Source organism: Pholis gunnellus (genome assembly GCF_910591455.1).
Source record: "Pholis gunnellus genome assembly, chromosome: 14".
Lineage (NCBI taxonomy): Eukaryota > Metazoa > Chordata > Actinopteri > Perciformes > Pholidae > Pholis > Pholis gunnellus.
Window position 1 is genome coordinate 12,951,246 of NC_136541.1, and position 20,570 is coordinate 12,971,815.

Consider the following 20,570-nt stretch of genomic DNA (forward strand, 5'->3'; position numbering starts at 1 on the left):
ATCTAGCGATGGCTTCCCCCTCCACCTCTTCTGCTCTCTCTTACTCGGTGTTTCACATGTTTAGCCATTCCTCTGCCTGCCTTAAGAATAATGGTACATGTAATAAGTGTAGTTCTGTGATGATCAGGCTATATTTATTCCATCCATGTTTATAAATCAGCAGGTATTAAGCAATAGACATGACTCCAACAATGTTGATAGTCTAAAAAGCCTTCCATTGTGTTCCTTCTCTGTGAAGAGGGCCATGTGCTGGCCTGTTTACAAGTTGGTAGTGCAATTTTGATGCAGCGCCAGAGAAAATGTTTATGGAGCAGCATTTAAAGCTGCAGGTTGTTTTAAAATGACAATGCCACACATGTTAGTGACATCGAATCAACTGTTACTGAACTTGTTTATTATGATGTCACTCATTTGATATAATTATATATCTATCTATATACTATTACGATGCTGTTTCAATGACTTGTTTAGTGCAACGTGTTGTAACATACAAATAGATGCCGTCTCACATTGATACATATTGATGCAAATATGTCCAAAAAGGACTCAAATTGATGAAAAAAATGTCTGAAAAATGGACAAAGCAATCTTCTACTATTAAAAGATTTTAGCAAAGCACAGAAGATTAAATCAGTATTTACAGATTTCTTGGCCACATAACAAGCTGTCAAAACCGTGTTCACATATTATCACCTTTGATAAGGTTAAATATTGCTCATTTACACATTGAGCAGACATGGAGCAACATTAGCATTCATTTGGAGTCATGATTGTGTTCACGCAACGAATGTTAAGTCCAATATTCAAACTACTTTTAGCGCTGATTTGGTCTCCGCCAACTCCCGACAAAAGAAATCTGCCTCTTTAGCTGCTAAATGCTCCACTATGTTCACCAGATAGTTGCTAACTTTGTTTGTCTGCTGTTTAACGCTGGACAGAGACTGAAAAGTCGGTTTCTCAGAGTATTTCTGCTGATAAGGGTTGCAAAAACAAGCCGAAAGGCCCTTAAACGCTCACATGAGTAACGCCTAGGGAGTTTGGTGATAATTCGCTGTGTGTTCATCACAACAGAGAGACACTTTTCACATTACACATGTAATTGTTAATACAAACATATTGAGTTCAGCTCTAAAAGAGGTTTGATACCTTTTGCCAAATAAATGTACATCTGCCACTTTAATTCATTTCTGCCTTAAAGTAGATTATTTGTGTAATTTGTAGATCTAAAGGCAACATCTCCATGGGGACTCTCAGAGTAGCTGTACAGTAGGTCAATGACCGTTAATGGCACTCCAGAGGAAATATGATCCATAATAGATGTGGTGGTGATGCTTAAGTGTTGAACCCGGTGTCTGCAGAGGGAAATAGAAGTTAACGACTGGAAAGGAAAGACATTCACATTGTGGTGATGGGTGACATGCATTTGACCCATAAATTACAAGTTACATCTGCTGTGCTACATTTGGATTAGAACTAATTTCTCTGCGTACAAATACAGTACTGTTGCTCCACAATACACACGGTACAGTAGCTATGGGTGTATACCCACAAAGCCTTCAACCAAAGAATCTTTCTTCCCTGCTTTCCCTACCAGCTGTTGGTCAGCCTTGAGTCAGATGTTCCAGCTCCCGAGGTTATTTCAGTTTCTCTAGACTTCACCGGTGTTTAGCTGCGTCCTGAATCGCAGGAGGATCTTTGCTCACTCTCCAGCGATAAACAAAGAGATTGAGTGGAGGGGGGTTGGGGAGATGATGTTGCCTCTGGTAACAGATAGAGAGCGCCATCGTGACAGCACCCATGCTCTCTATAGCTTTTATCTACCTCTGCTTTTTATAGTCGGCGGCCCTTCATGTGACTCTTCCTGGTGCGCTCGGAGCATGTGAGAGGCAAAGAGGCTGTCTCTGAAGGCATAGGCAACTTCACAACAAATAGCAACTCGGGGACCAAAGGAAAAGCCTGACTATGCAAAGTCAGTTCAGAGTGAGCATAAGAAAGGCGCGTTGAAGGGCCCAGCCAGGCGACGGCTAAATGTTTATGCACTGGAGGAAGTAATTATGGAGCACAGTTTGAAGTTGATGAACAATATTCTCTGTAAGATTAGGAGTGAGGGAAGGGGGGAAGGCGGAGAGTTGGAAAGAGGGAGAGAGAAGCAGCAGGCGGCGGTGGTCTGTCATGCTTCTCCTCCCTGTAAATCAGACGTCCATATTTAGTTGGAGAGAGGGAGGGCCGAGCGGTAAGGTAAACAAAGCCTGGGAGAGAGAGGCAGAGAGAGTACGTCAACACTAATGTTTGAGTTTATTGCCCGGCACGGCAGTCAGCGTGGTCTCTTGGAAAAGACAAGAAAGGAGCTGATAGGTTTCAAATAAAGATTAAAAAGTCTCATCGAGAGATTGTTGTGTTGACTTTTTGGGTCTTTTTTGGATTTTGAAAGAAGCGTTCTTGACAGTTTTAACAGGAGAGTTTTGGAGTATCATCAGCAGGCCCAGGTTTAGTTGAAATATGTGGAAGCAAGGGTTGGACCCGAGGCACTAGCTTTTCCAGGGCTTGGAAAAGCAAGAGAGGCAAAACTGACGGACCCTTCCATATGCCATGCTGCGAAAAGGTCCTGTTTAAAAGTTTATTTGGGAAACTAGAAAGACAGAGATCAGAGAAGTTCCTTGGACCAAAGTCACTAACTGACTACCTGACCACCCACCGTCCTCTGATCGCCATGAGCGAGCTGTGCTCTGAGAGCTCTGAAGAGGAGCAGGCTGACGTTGAGGAGAAGCCTCAGGACCGAAGGGCGACCAGGCTGCCCATCATTCAGCTCATGCCCAGGTCCAAAGGGGGCTCCCCTGGAGGATCCCCTAAAAGCTCGCCCAAGGATTCTCCACGTGGGTCTCCTCGAAACTCCCCGCTGCTGTTCAGGAAGCTGCTGATGAACCGCAGCATCAACCAGAGGCGCCGCTTCACTCTGGCCCACACGCCCAGGTAGCCTCTTAGGAGACTTAAAGTAGTACTTTATACTGTGACATGAGGCTTTATAAGCACTTAAGCCGATATTTTAAAATGTACAATAGTCTCTATTTTGGTTCAGTGTTCCTTTCCAATAATTGCTGGCTCATGTTTCAGGCGATCTGTGCGTGTTCTTGACGCTGGAGACGGTTCTTGTCGCATGACGGAGGGTTGCTCTCCTCTAGCTGGAGATGCGGATGTGTTTTTGTGAAGGTAGCAGCGCTTCACACAACAAAAATGGCTGCCCTTTAGCTTATGTTCTGAAATTGATCCTGACTACAGGATTCTCATGTATTGTCCTCTACCCAATCATTACGTGTGTATGGTAAAGTTTTCTATGATTAGACCAGATAAGGGGGCTTGCAGTTGCCGTTGATACTTTGCTTGATTTTTGCTTTGTATATGCTCTGTGTGCTTGGTTTATTCAAGGCTGCAAAACACACTCACACGGTACCCCCCAGTGGATTTAGTTGAAAAGCAAAGGTCAGTGGAAAGAGTTGGATTTTAAAAGCTCCGTTTTAGTGCTTCATTTCCTACAGGTGAATGTGTTTTTCCAGAGCTTTTGTTTTCTCGACCGAGCGGCATCATCTCAGTAAACACGCAGCTCAACGACATCCCTGCTGTCAATCAGCACATGTTGTTCCACTTCTTTGCCCAAGCAAGTGCTTTGTTCTGTCGGTGACAAAAGCTTTTTTTTTTAATGCAGCACATTTACAGCTTGTAACAGGATATTTCCTGCTTAGCTAATGCATGTTTCATTTAGTCTTCATTCTGTATCTACAATAGTGGCCTTACCTGTTGTTTGTTAAGATTACAGCTGTCAGCCAGCTCTGCTCTGGTGCCTCTTGATTGCTTTAGATTTACGACACGTTATTGCATCAGATCTGGCCCATGAATCCAATGAAAATTAAACATTTACTTGTTTAACGATGTCAAAGCAAGAGTCTTATGATCAATCAAACCATACTTGACCTTAGAGAGGAAGAATAAACTGGGCCTTACACATGTGTGTGGATGGATAAATACGCAGCTAGTGTTTGTTTTTTGTTTCATGGGGACAGTGTATTTCCTTGTTGCTGTGTTAAATGTAGTTTGCGTCACACTAAGGTTGTGCGATATTGCTTATTACTGTAAAACCAGTTTGTATGCACATGCCTCCGATGTCTCTGTGAATGTTTACCCTTCACCCTTGAACGTATACACACTCAGATGTATAGGCACGTAGCAATCCTGGGACGTTACAAGGTGTCTTCAACTTGTTGCAGTGATGTTAGATCACATCCACCTCAGTGAAGTAAAATGAAAAGCATGAGAGGAAGTAGCCGGTAATGTGAAACCCTGTCTTGCTTTCATTGGCAAGAAATGCATATTAAACATTCCTTAAGAAGCCTACTGGAAAGCAAAAAAATTAGTTTGCAAGCTAATTCACCTTTATATATTTATGTAGACAGAAGGGTCCATTTTCTTTAGGTGCTTAATGGTCTGGGGATTAGAGATTCACAGACACATTCCTTTTCCAAAGTTTACTGTAACTCTCGAAAACGGTTTCATTAATTTCAGTGTGTCTGTTCGAAATCTAAATATTGGAGAGCGAGAGTCCAGCGAGAGGGGATTTCAAGGCTCAATCTGGAAAGTCAGATGCTGCAGACATTCAACCTGTCAGAGCTGTTATATTGTACAGCTCCTGAGGTCAGGCCACTGGAAGTGTCCCTCTGCAGGGTATGTGCATGTCCCATAATGTCAGAGCTGAAACAAATGGATGGAGATGAGTTATTGCAGGATGGCTGGCAAGGAGGAGAAATTAAACAAACTGGGGGTCCAGCGGAAAATAAATGTCACAGGCAGCTCAAATATAGAACATAGCCGTAAGTTATTTTCACTTACTGTCTTAAGTTGATTAAGCCTCTTTTTCCACTCCAGTGACACCAAGTCAAATGGACTTTTTTTTGTGAATAACAGTCAATGAAAATAGTTTTTTGAAAGCCAGCTCTAGGGTGACGGACAGTTTTGTTTCCATTGTGTCAGGGGACCATGTTAGAAAATACATTCATCTCAAGAAAGAGAAGAAATGCTTTGTACCAGATTTAACTACACACACACACACACACACACACACACACACACACACACACACACGGAATAAACAAGTATAAAATATATACATTAGTCATACAAAGTAATAAAGCACAAGCCATTGAAATAATAGATGTCAAATATTACAAAGGTTATAAAAACAGGTCCATCAAAATATCAATTTAATGCTGAAGACTGGTTGCTTGAAATCCATTCTTTAACTCACAGGAACAAAGCAATCTGTGCAGGTTTTAAGAGTGACAGTGAACTTCTTTAATTCTTAATGGCTTTAACAGAAAAGGCCGATTTTAAAGGTAGAGCCTCGTCGAGCAACACTACAATCTCCCCCTCAGGCAGACCTTGAAGCTTTACTTATTCGCTCTGAGCAGAGCTGAACAAAGCTCTTCAATGGTGGAGGAGCAGCATTATGAATTATTTAATGCACTAAACGGACATCTGAATACAAATTGAGTTGTCAAATCATAAAAATGTATATTTAACAAGTGTATCACATTGATGATACTGTCATTATTTCCTGTCCATGACTTTCCGGGCTTGTTTATGAAGTGACCCAACAGGTTTTAAGGCTCTTGTCTGCACAGAGACCAACATGATAGACAGTAACGAAAATAAGAAAAAGTCATTGCATTCAAATATACCTTAGGGACTTGGACTGTTAAAGAACTCCTAATCTATCCAACATTAGCTATGTTATATTCAATACGTGATACGTCTTTTTAAGATGCATTTCAAATGTAAGAGTGAGATCTTAGTATTTAAACCCTCAACATTTTGTATCTTTTGTCCATTGATATAAATCTTTGGAAAAACCCTCTGCTTTTGTTTATTCAAAGAACAACATGGTGACTGTTTTCTCAGTATTCAGAGGGAGACATGAGTAACTGAGCCACTTTGAAACTTTTTCTATTGTTAAAGACAATTGGGCAGCAACTTGATCAATGTCTTTCACGTTAGCGTATAAGCTTATTGCAATATACATTTGTCTAGCTCAGAGGATGACTTGTTTCAATGAAAATTAGGTTGCAGCTTGTTGTCTACCTAAAAGGCATCGTTTGTGTTTTAACAACGTTTTGCTTGCGAGTTATCGACCGGGAAGTCTGAATCTGTTCAGATCAGAATCTCATAAATCCTGATCTCGTAATCACGAGATCTTTTCTCATATTATGAGATAATAACTAATAATTACAAGATAAGGTGTATCATTTTTTTCTTTCTTTTGTGAATTCAGTTTAGTTTAAGGGTTTTTTTTTAACGTATCATAATGATCCTAAAACAAATATCCTCGGATCAGCCATCCCTCATATGTCCTAGTGTTAAAAAATGCATTTCCTGTTCTTTTCCACTAGAGGCTGCTATGTTGTTGAATGTGGGCACGGAGCATCATGAGGACATGTTTCTGTTTCTGTGTTGGGTCAGAGAGGAGAGGAAAGAGATATTCTTCTTTGGCTGGTGTGTAAGTGGGCATGGACCCTCATATCTCAGGAGGTTGAAAAAGATCCTGGCGTCAGAAATATTAGTATCTCAGTTATGTTCGGAGCATTTTCTCTTTTGGTGAATTGAGCATGAGTTCATAAATCCATGTCACTCCAAACATGAAGCCCATCCCCTGTGGCATTACAGGACACCGCTATTAATCAAATATTTTAAATATATAATTTCAGTCACACTTAAACAGAACCAAAAGAAAACTACAGCATATATGTATGTACTTGTATATGCTTTCAAATACCTTTTGAAATAGTATCCAGATAAAAGGCCTTTTCCCTCCTTTCCAAGTTACTGTCTAAAGTTGAATCATTTAGCACTGAGCGTTTTTAGGCCCAGCTTCAGATTAGACGGTTTATCTGGTGGTTATTATGGACAGTCATAAACCTCAGATGTGTTATATTGGACACTTCCTGTCTGCTTCCTCCCTCACATTATGAAAAATAAAATGTTTGTTTACCAGTGAAGAGGATATTGTGCAAATCAGATGGATTATATGGTGGCATGAGAGTAGAACTCAATATTGAAGTATTGATTGACCGTAGCACTATTGTTGGTGCCGGCACGGAGGCAGGCCGCTTACACGAAAAGAGAAACTGTATACACACTCATAGAAAAAAAAAACATGTACTTGTGATACTAAAGTACATTTTTTTGTTTTCTTCTATCACCTCACCTTTAGTCTTTCCTCTCTAACCCCAGTACTGTTCATACTGGTCCACTTTCTCATGGAATGAGTGTCATTCTCTGTACATTCTCTTCATGCAATTTGTTCTCGCTCTGACTCTCTCTCAACCACCCAGCACCCCACCCCTTCACAATCTCTCTCTCTCTCTCTCTCTCTCTCTCTCTCTCTCTCTCTCTCTCTCTCTCTCTCTCTCTCTCTCTCTCTCTCACACTCTCACTCTCACTCTCAGGGGAGATAGATTGTTGTTTGTTGTTTTAAGCCCGAGTTTGGTCCCACCATTCTCAGGAGAGAAGAGAAGAGAAAGCAGAAGTCCGTTTTGTCCCACTGACAGGGACTACATGGGACGGCCCACTCCGGGGAGCATCTGATGGGATTATAACACTCTTTCCAGCTCTCTTTTTTTTTTCTCCCACCAAGAATAACTCTGCTCAGTGTGTTGGTAGTGCAGCATCACGGAGGCAACCCTATGTTCAAATGGACAACTTTGTGTCAAGTTTGCTGGAGCTGATTTTTAAAGACAGAAGATACCCCGGGGCCATTGTTGAGGAATTTGGTTTGCAGCTTTGGAAGAATTCAAGCATTCTGTTTCCCGTTTAGGAGTACGGGGGAAAGAACCACTCAAGATAAGTGTTTATCTTGGCTAATCTGTGGTGAGCTGAAAGGAGATCGAGTGAGGAAGTAGTCCCAGATGAGCACTGACCGCTAACACCATCCTCAATTTCACTTGATTTGATTCGGCCCCAGATTATCACTGTCAGTGAGATGATACGCTAACTGGTTCCTAACAGCCAAGACTCTTTGCCTTTTTAGGCTGTTCATACACACGCACACGCTGGGCTGAACCTTTTTTATTTTTCCTGGACATATCCTTAGAGCCCGGACCAAAAGCTGAACTGCAAATTGATTTGTTCAGTTTGGTGCACTGAGCTGGAAGTGAATCGCTTCTAGCTAATAATTTGTATCTTATAAATAGAGAGAATACTCAGCGGGTCTGACTTTTACTTTTACGTCTCGCTCCTACCAGGTGCAGCTGATGAGACTCTTGTGTTTTGCATGTTGGCGTTATTTTACATTTGTCATTCTTGGACCTGTTTTTCTGCACTGTCCTGTTAGGGGGACTTGTCTTCCCTAGTTTGTGACAACAGACAACAAAAAAGGAATTCGGACAGCTCTCCTTTCCAGTTCATGACAGCATGGGGGTTTTGGTCACTCCGCAAAAGTTCGCTTTGTTTACCTCTCGCCTCCCAAAGCTGCTGTTTTGATGCCGCTCTGAACTCAACCCAACTGTTTTTCAACTGCCAATAAAATGATGAACAAAGACTCTCGCTTTTCAAGGAAAATGCACGGCAACTTCTCCACACGCAGGCACTCGTGCATTGGGTATGTATCCAGTTGTGTGTTGAGAGTTTTGTGAGTGTGATTACAGTGACTGACACATTATGATACATTTGCAGGTATTCAAGAGGTATTGGAAAGCTTGTTTCTTTATCTAGAAAGTACCTATAATCAGAAATATAACCAACTGATGGGGAATTGTTTGACACTGCTACTCTGTCCCTGTGTTTTATAGCTGCGTTGGTGTTTATCGGGTGGTTTTATGTGTTTTATTCGGTTGTGTAGCCGTGATGTTTCAGGCCCCAGTCTTAGAATTTAGATTGCTCTGAATATAAAAAGTTGTTGAAGATGGAAACATTTTAAGATGGAAATTAATCTCTTATCACCTCTCGGACAGATAGAAGCAGTGCTTTGGTTTGCTTTAATTCTTATCTAGTGGTGAGGCTGCACTTATATCGTGTCTGTTGCCAAAAAACAAAACATCTGCCCAATGATCCATTGTGTGCTGAGGGTGAAGCCGGTGGGTGTTGCCGTTGGTGTGCTGGGTGCTGTAGTTGGCCGTGCAGGCCTCGGGATGGGATGCCGTGTTGGATCGATGGCTCTATCCACTGATGGACCTCCTTGCGGTCCATGGACTCGAGCCAAGCCGAGGCGTTCATGTTAGGCACGGTATGACTATCATGTGGTCCAGGACTTTGGAGTTGCATAAGAGGACTGCAGAAATATTGGCGCACTGTGGAAAATGATCCATGAGAGCGGCAGATTCAGCAGATTTTTATCTCTGTTTTCTATCTTGTCTTTTAGGAAACAGAGAGGACTCAAAAGTAACATGTCAAATCAACTCACTTCAGAGTTAAATCACAGTTACATGGTCTCTTGTCGACACAATGATGGAACTGATTACCTTAATTGAAGTTGTAACTTGATAAAACTGTGTATTCACCAACTCTACTACAGCTGTCATGAGAGCCCTGCAGGACTCGTCATTATGTAACTTTACAGAGACTAAAAACAGAGACTTAATACATGAAATACAAGAATACGCACATAGGCACACACAGCGAATTAATACACACACACACACACAGAGATCCTATGCGTTGTGAAAGGTAACTCACAATCAGAGATGCATCATTAAAGTAAGCTTTAAATGCTGCACAGCTTCGTAAAGAATCACTCTCTTCTTCCTTGCACTGGGAGAGAAAAGAAGAAACATTTCAGAGCTGCTGTGGGATTTAATTTAGTGCAATGTGTGGTACTTTTCTGAACTCTGGGCATAAGGCATGTGCTCCACAAGTGTCATCTGAAGTCCTCCAGCCGTGAGCCTGTGTGGATCATATGAGGAGATCAAAGCAGGAGATTCCAGTGCAGACGGGAACAGAACAAGCCTCTATCCTCTTTACCTGATTTGTACATCCAGCTTCATGATGCCCCCCCCCCCCCCTCCAACAAAAGTCCTTGTTGGGAGCTTCTCATCAGAGCAAAGTTCAAAACATTTTATTCAGCAATGATATATGGTGATGGAGGAGATACCATTGGGGTGTGTGTTTACAGCAGTTGTGCTTCTCAGATTAGCTAACGTAGAAATGATTCTTCAAAATCTTTATTCAATCATCACTTTAATCATTTTCTCTGCCCTTGTGCAACTGAGACAAAGCAGTCTTTTGTAATCGAGATGTGTCCATCACAATAGAGACCGCTCTTATCCTCACTTGTACTAACAGTACCAGGGCACTATTCATCCTCTGAATACCACACGCGCACACACACACACACACACACACACACACACACACACACACACACACACACACACACACACACACACACACACACACTCTCTCCAACTCTTAGTAACATTGTCAACAATGCTTTTTATGGCTTCTCTGGCAGTGCGGTACATTTAAACAACACAGCGTCGCTGCATTTAGCTGGAATAGCTCTTGTATCAGTTCCATGAAGAAGATAGCTGATGCTGTGTCCACTCAGCTTGGAACAGTTTGAGAAGGTGCAATTAAGCTCAAGTAGAAATGATGGGAAGAGACGGGGTGAGGTGGGAGCAAGCGTGACGGATGCAACGGCCGACCAAGTGGGGAAAAAAAGATCATTTAGACAAAGAGGGTAAAGGCACAGGCGAGAGGCTGGTGAAGAAGCGATAGAGAGGATGTGGGTCGAGATAGTGCTGCTCTCAGCACAGAGATAATGACAGGAAGGAGAGGGTTAGACGCAGAGACAGTGGGGGTTAGAGGGCGAGAATAAAAAAGACAATAAAAAGATACTTCTGAGAGGTAGAAAGAAAATTGTGACTGAAAGAATAATGAGGAAAACAAAACAAAAAAGTGTCAAGCGAGGCCATTCAACCAAAGGGTACAGTGTCAATGTCAGAGGTCCCAATATAGCTGCCAGCCCCCCTCCCCAAACACACAGCCAGATTAGTCAATAGAGCCTGTGTGGCTGCGGCCGGCTGCCTGCTGTGTGCGTCACTGCTGTACTCCATATTTTCAGCATGACTGATTTCCCCAATCGCCTCCAGAGCCTCATCGATTCCTGAGGCTGGCAGCGACAGCAGCAGCTGGGTACAACACTACCACTGCTGAAATGCAAAACTAGTAACTCTACTGTAGCTCTGTGAGAGAAAAAATAGAGTAAAAAAAGATTAATATTACTTCAAATGAAATGTAATTTTTGATGATTTTGCCCAACAGTGCTGTGTCCCTAATAGATCAGATGTGCTACGACTTTAGTCTCAGTAGAATTAGGGTTGTAGACTCAGACATTGAATTATGAGAAATAATTTGGTTAAAAAATGCTCAATACTAGAAAGTCTGATCAGAAACAGTAAAACAAATAATATATCAAAATGTGTAGCTTTGTTTCACTCTGTTAATATCTAAAATGTATTTCAGAAAAATCTTCTTATTGGTGTCAGATGTTTGTGCTGAGTGTTGTCTTTGTAATACAGCAGCATCAGGATCACTGTTCAGTGTGACCACTAGAGGGGGAAACCGACTAAGTTATGCTCAGAGACTGAGAGCAACGACCTCCTACAGACCAAGCAGTTGTTTCATACAGTAATAAAAACAATCGATGGATTATAATTCTATTTTAAGACTAGTGGAAAGAGGCCGCGTATCACTGATTAAACTTTCATAGTGCTGTGGAGAGTTAAGGTAAAGGGTTGTCTTTGAAGCAACTTAATCAAGATGTTAGGTTGTACTTTGACATTAATGTCAATTATTAGTTATTTCCCTTTGTTCTTTTAAAGGCTTCAGATTGACTTTGACACGATACAATTCTTCGGTACACTTGATCATTATTTAATATTATACTTTGTACTTAATTCACTAAATATTGTCATTGTTTTTCATCATACCGATCTGGATTACTCTGTATATATGACATCTATTCATTCTGCTTTGAGTATAGAGCTTGTTGTATGTTGACCTGGGCTTTGTAAATACAATTGATTTGACTTGACAGCGAGCTGCTTTACTGGTTCGTAGCATTTAACCCGAGTTGTTTGTACATCGGCAACTTGCGTCAACAGTATACAGCAGATGTATGTCATCACAACCAAACTTCAGAAACAAAGTACTTTTAATCACAGACATTGATTTTATGTAAAGCAGAATAACCCTTTTCAATTAGTATTAATATTAACACTGAGCTCAACTCCAATAATTATGACATTTTCAAAATTAAATGTATTTATTTATTTATTTTCAATAATCCTTTTAATTATGGTGCTTAAATGTGTCTTCTCCAATACATTAAGTGCATGTGTCAAACTCAATGGTCAGTAATTCAGTATCACACGATGCCATAATGGAGAATTCATTGTTTTTCTTTCTATTTTTTAGATCTGCCGAACACTACATTACTGCGTGTGCAGCGAGTCTTACATACACCGACTATTACATGTACATTACCCATGCAAAAAAACAAAACACGCACACATATCTACCGTAGCCTACACACTGGGTCAGCACGTACACACTAGGTTGCATTTCTTCAGAAGTAAGTGGTGACGTGGCTTGCTGCATTTCACGGCCCTTATTTTTTCCTACTAACACTACGTCCCTGCTGAAGAAGTGGCCACCTGCCATCTGGTTGTGCGCACAGACCCGAGTGCATCTGAATGTCCATTTAATGTGTGCCTATGAGTGTGCGTCAATGCACATGCATCCATTAGTGACTTCCCATCTGCGTATGCCCTGGCCTTCTTTGTCTGTGTGTGCTTGTTTACATGTGTGCATGCGAGTCCGTCATCCATCAAATCCCCAAATCAGGCGAGCCCCGGACCCCTCCGTCATGCTAGCAGATGGCAGCCTAATGAATCATAAGGCGACACACTGATAGCCTTTACTACAGCACATGCTGTAACACGACGGTTGACATCGGGAGACTTAGTTAAATATAGTCTGCTAGCGACAGCCACATGCTGACACCTGGCGCTGCTGCTTTGTTACGTACGTAGTGTATTAGATGACATTTGCATCGTGAAGAAAGTTGTTGTCGTTTGTTTTTGCTTTTCTGTTGCTCTGTAGTAATCACTTTTAATTTGAAATAACCAGAACAACTGCAGTGTTTGGGGTGCTTTTGAAGAGATGTAACACGCTGCAAGGCTGTACTCTGCAATGTAGAAACTGACCATCGCTGCATCATGATGACTGGGAGTCTGTTTTTTCTTTCCAATGGAAGCAAACATTTTTAAGGAATGATTCTTCCCGGGGATCCTGCTACAGATGTAGAACACTTCTAGTGGAGATGAGCAGCCTTGCTCATGTAAATATGCCTGTGTGTGTGTGTATGTGTGTGTGTGTGTGTGTGTGTGTGTGTGTGTGTGTGTGTGTGTGTGTGTGTGTGTGTGTGTGTGTGTGTGTGTGTGTGTGTACCCTATTCTTCTCCAGCTGCTTTCTTAACCTCTTGACCTCTGCTGTGCCCAACACTGGGTCCCTCTACAAACTCACCCGGCTGAGCGTGGTCTAAACAAACACGTTATTTTAAATTCCAGTGGAGGATCCCAGAGTTTCCAAAGATAGCAGACATGCTTGATTTAGGACAAATGTTTGGATAAAACTGCACAATTTAGAATATTTCAAATTGATGTAATGATGCAGCGCCATTGGATATATTTGTCTGAGGTTGATTTATTCAGGCTTCGCAACTCTTTTTCAGGCACTGCTGAGTTAAATAGTATTTGTTCATATGTATTATGTGGCCACACAAGCGTTTTTGACTGGCATGATGCATCTTTTAGGGCATTTCCATGATATACGGTCTGGAAGAAGCAGATGTAAAATTTGCAACACTCCTGTAAAAATGGCAGCTGTTTTTAATTTGTTATGATGAGACATCAGCAGCGTTGAGAAATGAGAGGCTGTTTCTAGATTGCTCATTACTTCTTGGTGTGTTAGAGGAAATTGTGAGAACATTAGGCCTCCAAACTCGTACCACCCTCCAGTTATTCAAAATGTTGTATTTGATCAGTGACAATTTTTTGACCTGGTTGTATTATTGAATTGCTATTTACTCTCATACAGCCTTCCTAAACAATTCCTAAAATGTTATTTCTAAAATACTGTATGTTATTGGTTTCCTTAATATTTCAATGTCAGTAGCCGAGAACACTTTCCACCGTACTCTGCTGCACATTAATGTCTTCACTGGTTGTAAATACACTAAATTGAAAACCTTTTGGTGGTGACTTCAGGAGACGTTTAGGGGACAATCAATTAAATACTGTGAGGCTATCGCAGAATGTGCTCTTTAATGTTACGACTGTATTTAGCTGTCTTGTTAATATTTGGACCTCACAACCTTCATGCAAGATTTTTCTTTTTCCGCGACATTCAACTTGACAACAACACTAACATTTTGAAAAAAACAAACAAACGTTATTTCTTTAAACTAACAGAATTATGAGAGAACACGGATAGAGCATGAATACTGCATTATCAGCACACTGTTGACCGACATGATTGTCAGACAAAGAAGCGACACAAAGTCACTGACATTGCGATGGTGAATATTCGGTCTTCGTTAACATCGACAGCAACTCTGACACACAGTGCTCCTCGCTGACTTCAAAACAGCTCGTTATAAAGGAATGCTCACCATGCCTTCATGAAGCCAACGCATGATGTCATGAGGCCCCTTTGCAAATAATGGACTATTAAACCCCAAACCGAGGGGTCAGCCAGAATTTATGATGCCTCCCTATTTTATGATTTTTATAGATTACATTGCCACGTCGTCTCGGCTGTCTAAAGACGAGACGTGAAGACACTGAGCAGAACCAAACATTTAATGTCTGTCTTTCTTTATACATCCTCTTTCACCACGGTGACGCAGATACATGGAACACTGTGAAGTCCTCTGGTATACTGCCAACCAGTGTGTGTGTGTGTGTGTGTGTGTGTCAGTAAGGGTGTTTGCATGTCGACTCTGTAGCAAGGAAAAGACTCGTGAACCATGCTGTTCAAGCATTTCATTCTTCTATCTGCACATGAAAACAATTTTCCTGTCATGAAAACGTTTCAAAAGTGCCCACAGCTGTACATTTCTATTTACAACATCCCCTCATCCGGTTTGCATCAGGACACTGTTCATCCCACTTGGGAATAAATTCTACTGTTTTACAAGTCCAAAGTCTTCATTCCCAGGTCCCGAGTGTGAATACAGGGCCATGGAACTCAACTAAATGAGAGGCTTTATCGTAATAGCATTCAGTATATCAGGTTTGACTTTTCCTTTGTCAAACCTTGAGGGGCCTAACCCCAAAAGCTGCCATTCAATTCATTGTCGTGCTGTTGCTGGATTTATAAACTGCTTCTGTTGAATTCAGGCTCCAGAAAGCCATATAATAAACAGCATCTGCAGCAGTATTGTAGGTCTGCTCAGTTTGTGGTTACAGACACATAACCTTTGTATTATATTAAAGGATTATATTAAATACCTTTACAGACAAAACACTGCAATTATAAGCTGTCTGTGCTGTATGTCGCAACCGACGTAAATATAAAATTGAAAAATAAAACCACATGAAAAGAATATAAGCCAGCCTTTTCCTCATATAATGAATCAGTGGTCCCGTGATGCATTTTAAACTCTCTGGCCTCTAGAAAGAGGCCTGCTTTCTGTAAGAGATACATATTGAGCTTCTGCTGTATTACACACCCATATATTCTTGCTTTTTCTTTTCCATTCTCACCGATTGCTGTCTAACATTTGTGAATTCTATGAAGATGAGGTTGATTGATTTGCCGTTTGAATTGAACCATGTCGTACTGCAGAATGTAGCTGGAAGTGCTCATCTATTTATGGAGATGTGTGTTTTGTGTGTAGCTAGCTGGATAGTAATTGACCACTCGTCAAGCCGCCTGTGAAGCCTACCAAACTTTTCTGTTGTCGCGAGGCATACAATGAGGTTTACAACAGTGGCAAATGTTACACTTTTTTTTCTCATCTCTTGCCAGCAGCTGACATCTTTGCCGAAACTCAATGGCAGATTTTGTAAGCTTCAGCTAACAATGATCTAATGTTACCTCCATGAGCTAGTCGAAAATGCCCTAACCTGATTTTTTGGCGTTTCCTGCTGACTCGTTTTAATATGACAATCTTGTGAAAGGGATCTTAAATATGAACTTGTTAGCTACACACAAGATAAACAAGCCAAAACACTTAAAGTCCCAGCGAAATGGAAGTTATTCCCCAGTGAAACGGCATATTTGAGCGGTTTACAGTTACTTGAGGGATTTAGATAAAATCCTTTGCATTTCATTGGATCGCTAAATAGTGTTCGGGCTTAGATTGTATCACAATAGAGTGGCGCAGGGATGACGTATTATTGAAGGTCAACCCCAGAAGTTAGCATCGCACTCGTTCCCTTGACTAAAAGATTATTGCAGAAAATAAGCTCTGTGGCAAATGCGAGTTTTGAACAGCAAAATAGTATTCACATGTGTGTTTTAACTGTCAATATTGCTAATACTGCTAATGCTAAACTCTACAAGCATCCAGGACCAGCTTCCACACAGAAAGGAAATATCTGTCTGTGCTAGTTTTTATTGTAACCTGAAAACCCCAAAAACTAATGTGGTTTGTTAAGCATCTGTTTCTTGGCTTTGGAAGTTACGCTATGTAACTACTGCAGGTAGTAGGGGGGTTGTAGCTAATGGTCAATTGATTGAAATTGGTAATCAGTACACAATGTAATGTCACTCATACATAGAAATTGTCAGAAGGACTTGGCAACAGCGAAACACCTGCTTTGCAGTCAGAAAACTTTCTCTGCTCCTGATGACACTCCAGTAACTCAATCTTATATCTCAATATTTCCTTTTTAAATTTTCATACGAAGCGCACAGAAGGTCGACCAGCTAAAGTTTCATATTTACTTTTCACATTTCTGGTCTTCAAAAATACACTGCCCCCTGGCCATGGGTGACCTTGCATGCTCGTGCCTAAGCCTCTGCGGGAGGACATAATGTATACGGGTTAGTGTGTGTGTGTGTGTGTGTGTGTGTGTGTTTGTTTGGACAAACTTCGTTCTCAGCAAGCTGTGTCCCAAGAGCTACTTACTGTAATACCCTATCATACTCATCCTGTCATCAATCTCTTTACCTAACATAGAGGAGACATACCTCTGACACACACACGACGAAACACTCCATCTGGAAAGGATAATAGTACTTTGTTCAGAGGGAGAGTGCTGTCCTGCGATTGTATTCAGATTCAGCATGTGTATGTGTGTGTGTGTGTGTGTGTGTGAGAGAGAGAGAGAGAGAGAGAGAGAGAGAGAGAGAGAGAGAGCGAGTGAGCGAAGGAAGGGGTTAAAATGGCTAAAACATTTGGGGAAGGCAGGAATCATGCTGGCTCTGTTCCCGCCCCCTTTCTCAGCTCTGACCTCACTCTGAAACTTGTTCCCCCTTGTGTGTAATCCACACACTCACACACACACACACACACACACACACACACACACACACACACACACAAACGTACGCAGACACTTGCTTGGTCACATGCCTAAACACTCGCTTGCTCACTGACGCACATGCTCTATCGGTCGCACACACACACACACACACACACACACACACACACACACACCTCGTACAGATCTGTGCACATTCTGTAGGGCGCTCGGACAAGAAAAAAGACACACATACAGCACCGGGCTACTGTGACATAAGATTGAAGCAGGAGAGCAAGTTTGACCAGGGAAAGAAAAGGTATCCGTTTGTTCTGAGATTAAAGGTGGAGCGCCAGAGGGTAGAGGAGGAAGCAGAGGGAGAAACAGAAGAAGAGAGAGAGAAAGAGAGAGAGAGAGGGGGGAAGGGGAGAAGGGGAAGAGGGCAGCAGTGTTGCGCCACATTTAGACCCGGAGCAAAGACGAGATGTACATGGGGGACAGATTAATGGAGCTCTGCTGAGAGTGATGAAAAGCTTTCTCTACAAGGCAGCAGGGAGTGTGCAGCTCTCTCAAGAGGAATTCAGGTGCTCACAAAGGAATACACTCCAAATCTATTCAAATCACCCAAGGAGGAGCGGATTTTCACCAGCATACAGTGGGGCATGGATTGCATCACGCCGGTCATCCTGGCTCTGCGCCGGAGCCACTGGTCCTAGAGCTGGTGTCCACTCCTGCCAGAGGTAATGAGAGTTCCTGGGAAGCCGCGGAGAGCCGGACAGCCCGGCAGAGCGAGACAGACGAGGAAGAGGGCCGGGTTTTACAGGGATGAGGGCATCCACAAGCTGAGGAGAACCAAGAGAGGCAGAGCAGCGGAGCGGCCGAGAAGAGGAGGGTGAGGACGAGTTAAGAGAGAGTAGAAAGATGAGTGTGCCGACGAACTGTGGGTTCTGTTACTCCGTGGAGCGGAGTATCACTGTGCGGAGTGGGAACAAATGGGGATCGCCGTGTGCTGTCAACAGGCCTATTGACATCATACAGAAACGCAGGCGGTAATTAAGAGCTAACTCATTTACTCTCAGTCCTTTTGTCTCTCTCTCCTTCTCAGTGTCTCCTTTCATTTCACACTCACACACACACACACACACACACACACAAGTGCATGCGTAACATTATACAGATCATATATGTGTATATGAAGTTAGGAGCATGGTCGGTATTGAGATCAAAGTTCATTTTCAAATTTGAAGACTCTTTTTTTAGTTTCTTTACTTACCTATTTTGACAACTACCTGGAATAAATGACAATTTTATATTTCAATTAATCAATATTTAGTAAAACATAAAGGTTGAGATCCTACAGGATGATACAGTATACAAGACTTGTTATTTATGTATTTTGGAGATTGTGAACAACTTTTATAGCTGTGAGTATCTGAAATCTGTAGCCTGCATATAGTCTCTTATCAGCTGCAGTATTTACAAAAATACTTTCTTTTGTTCTTATCAGTTGTTTTTGGTTCATATCTGCATTTCCTACAATATTTTTGTATGATTTTTCCTCTTGACATGTTGTTTAGTCTCCTCTTTTGTTACTAGGCTCTGCTCCAGGGAGTGATTTGTTTTTTCATCACACAATAGATCATTTAGCCTCTTCCAGCTGTTAACAAGAGTCAGCACAAAAGAATTGTGTGAACGCTTTTGATTCATTTTAATTTTTGTATTGCATCTGGCTAACAAAACAGCACTCCATGAAACTAAAATACTTTAAGAAATGTGAAGTCGTGGCTATAACCAAACTAACTGTGCCTATTATATTATGTGGCTCAGCCATGACTTAAAAAGGTTACAAGCTGTGCAATAGTACTGTAAAAACGGTCATTTTAAATGTCTAACAGAGATAGAAATGCAGGTTGTTGCACATTATCTGCAGTTGACATTTCATTAACTGCACATCTTAAAAGGTAGATACGTTTAGAAAACATCCAGCAGATCTACTTTACTAACTTGAAATCTTAGGACATGTGAAAGAACCACATTCACACACACACTCAAGACAAATAAAGCGCGTGTGTGTGAATGTGTTTTGTAAAGTCATCCATGAGAACTCCTGTTTGTTCATTTACACAAATGTTCTCACAGGAAAAGTCCACCATAAGTTTTGTAGCTTCGCACATGATCCTCAGAGCCAGCGGGGAGGCTGTGAAGGAGGACCTGGAGATAAAGTCATGTTTACATTGTGGTCTTCTGTCCTCTATCTCAGGCTGGAGCCTTGTTTATCAGATGTCGTGCAGAACAGTTGTGAGCATGGGGGAGTTTCAAGGGTTGTCCTTTCAATCTATTCCCCTAAAGATATATAGTTGACTTCTGCTGTTTAAAAATACCCTCTGTGGCCAAAATGTCAGGGTTAAAGCAAAGCTATGGAAATGTCGGACTATTCCATGGCAAACTACTTCCACCTGTGAATCTAAAAAGCAGTGCAGACACGTTGTGCCCGCTCCAACGCAGTTTAAATGTGCCCGAGGAGGGGAGTAACTGACCGGGAGGCCGAGCTGGTGGAGCTTTATTTGGGTTGAGGTATCGAGCTTCCCGGGGACACCGGTGATGTTAGAGCAGACTTTGTTAGTCTGTTTATTCCCTGGAGGAAAAACAAGGAGGAGTGCAGGAGGGGAGGGGAGGCCCATAAGATTATCAGCCTTGTTGGTGCCCATTTTGGGAATCTATTAATATCGCATATTTAAGAAGCCGACACTTCTGAAGTAAAAGCTATATTTATGAGTATGAAATGATTAACAGCAATGACTGATGGTTTAAGCCTTGAAGTGCATTCACTTGTTGGTATCTTCCTCTCTCTTGCTTTAGTTCCTCTTCATTTTTCCTTTTTTGCTTTCCTTCCCTCCTTGTCTAAGGCATCTCCCTCCTATCCACATAACACAGTGCTGGTAATGAAGTGACGTCCAGAGGTCTGATGTATAGCACCCAGACATACCGGCCGGAGCTCTTTTTATAAATGTAAAACATACTCCTCCACGAGTGCCTCCTCGTGTAGGCATGACAAAA

The 20,570-nt window shown here is 41.8% G+C and overlaps 1 protein-coding gene across 4 annotated transcripts in view; it reads left to right on the forward strand.

Annotated features, from left to right (window-relative positions):
- Positions 1-20,570, forward strand: part of pde4ca (phosphodiesterase 4C, cAMP-specific a) — a 47,287-nt gene that overhangs the window by 3,704 nt on the left and 23,013 nt on the right. For 2 of the 4 annotated variants that reach the window (XM_079173320.1, XM_079173322.1), the window contains exon 1: positions 17,966-18,405. The exons of 1 other annotated variant lie outside the window; for it this stretch is intronic. In XM_079173320.1, coding sequence (XP_079029446.1) covers positions 18,257-18,405 — 149 coding nt within the window. In that variant the 5' untranslated portion in view covers positions 17,966-18,256. Of the gene's footprint in view, positions 1-17,965; positions 18,563-20,570 lie in introns of those variants that run through there. One more of the 4 variants, XM_079173321.1, reaches the window with a different exon arrangement.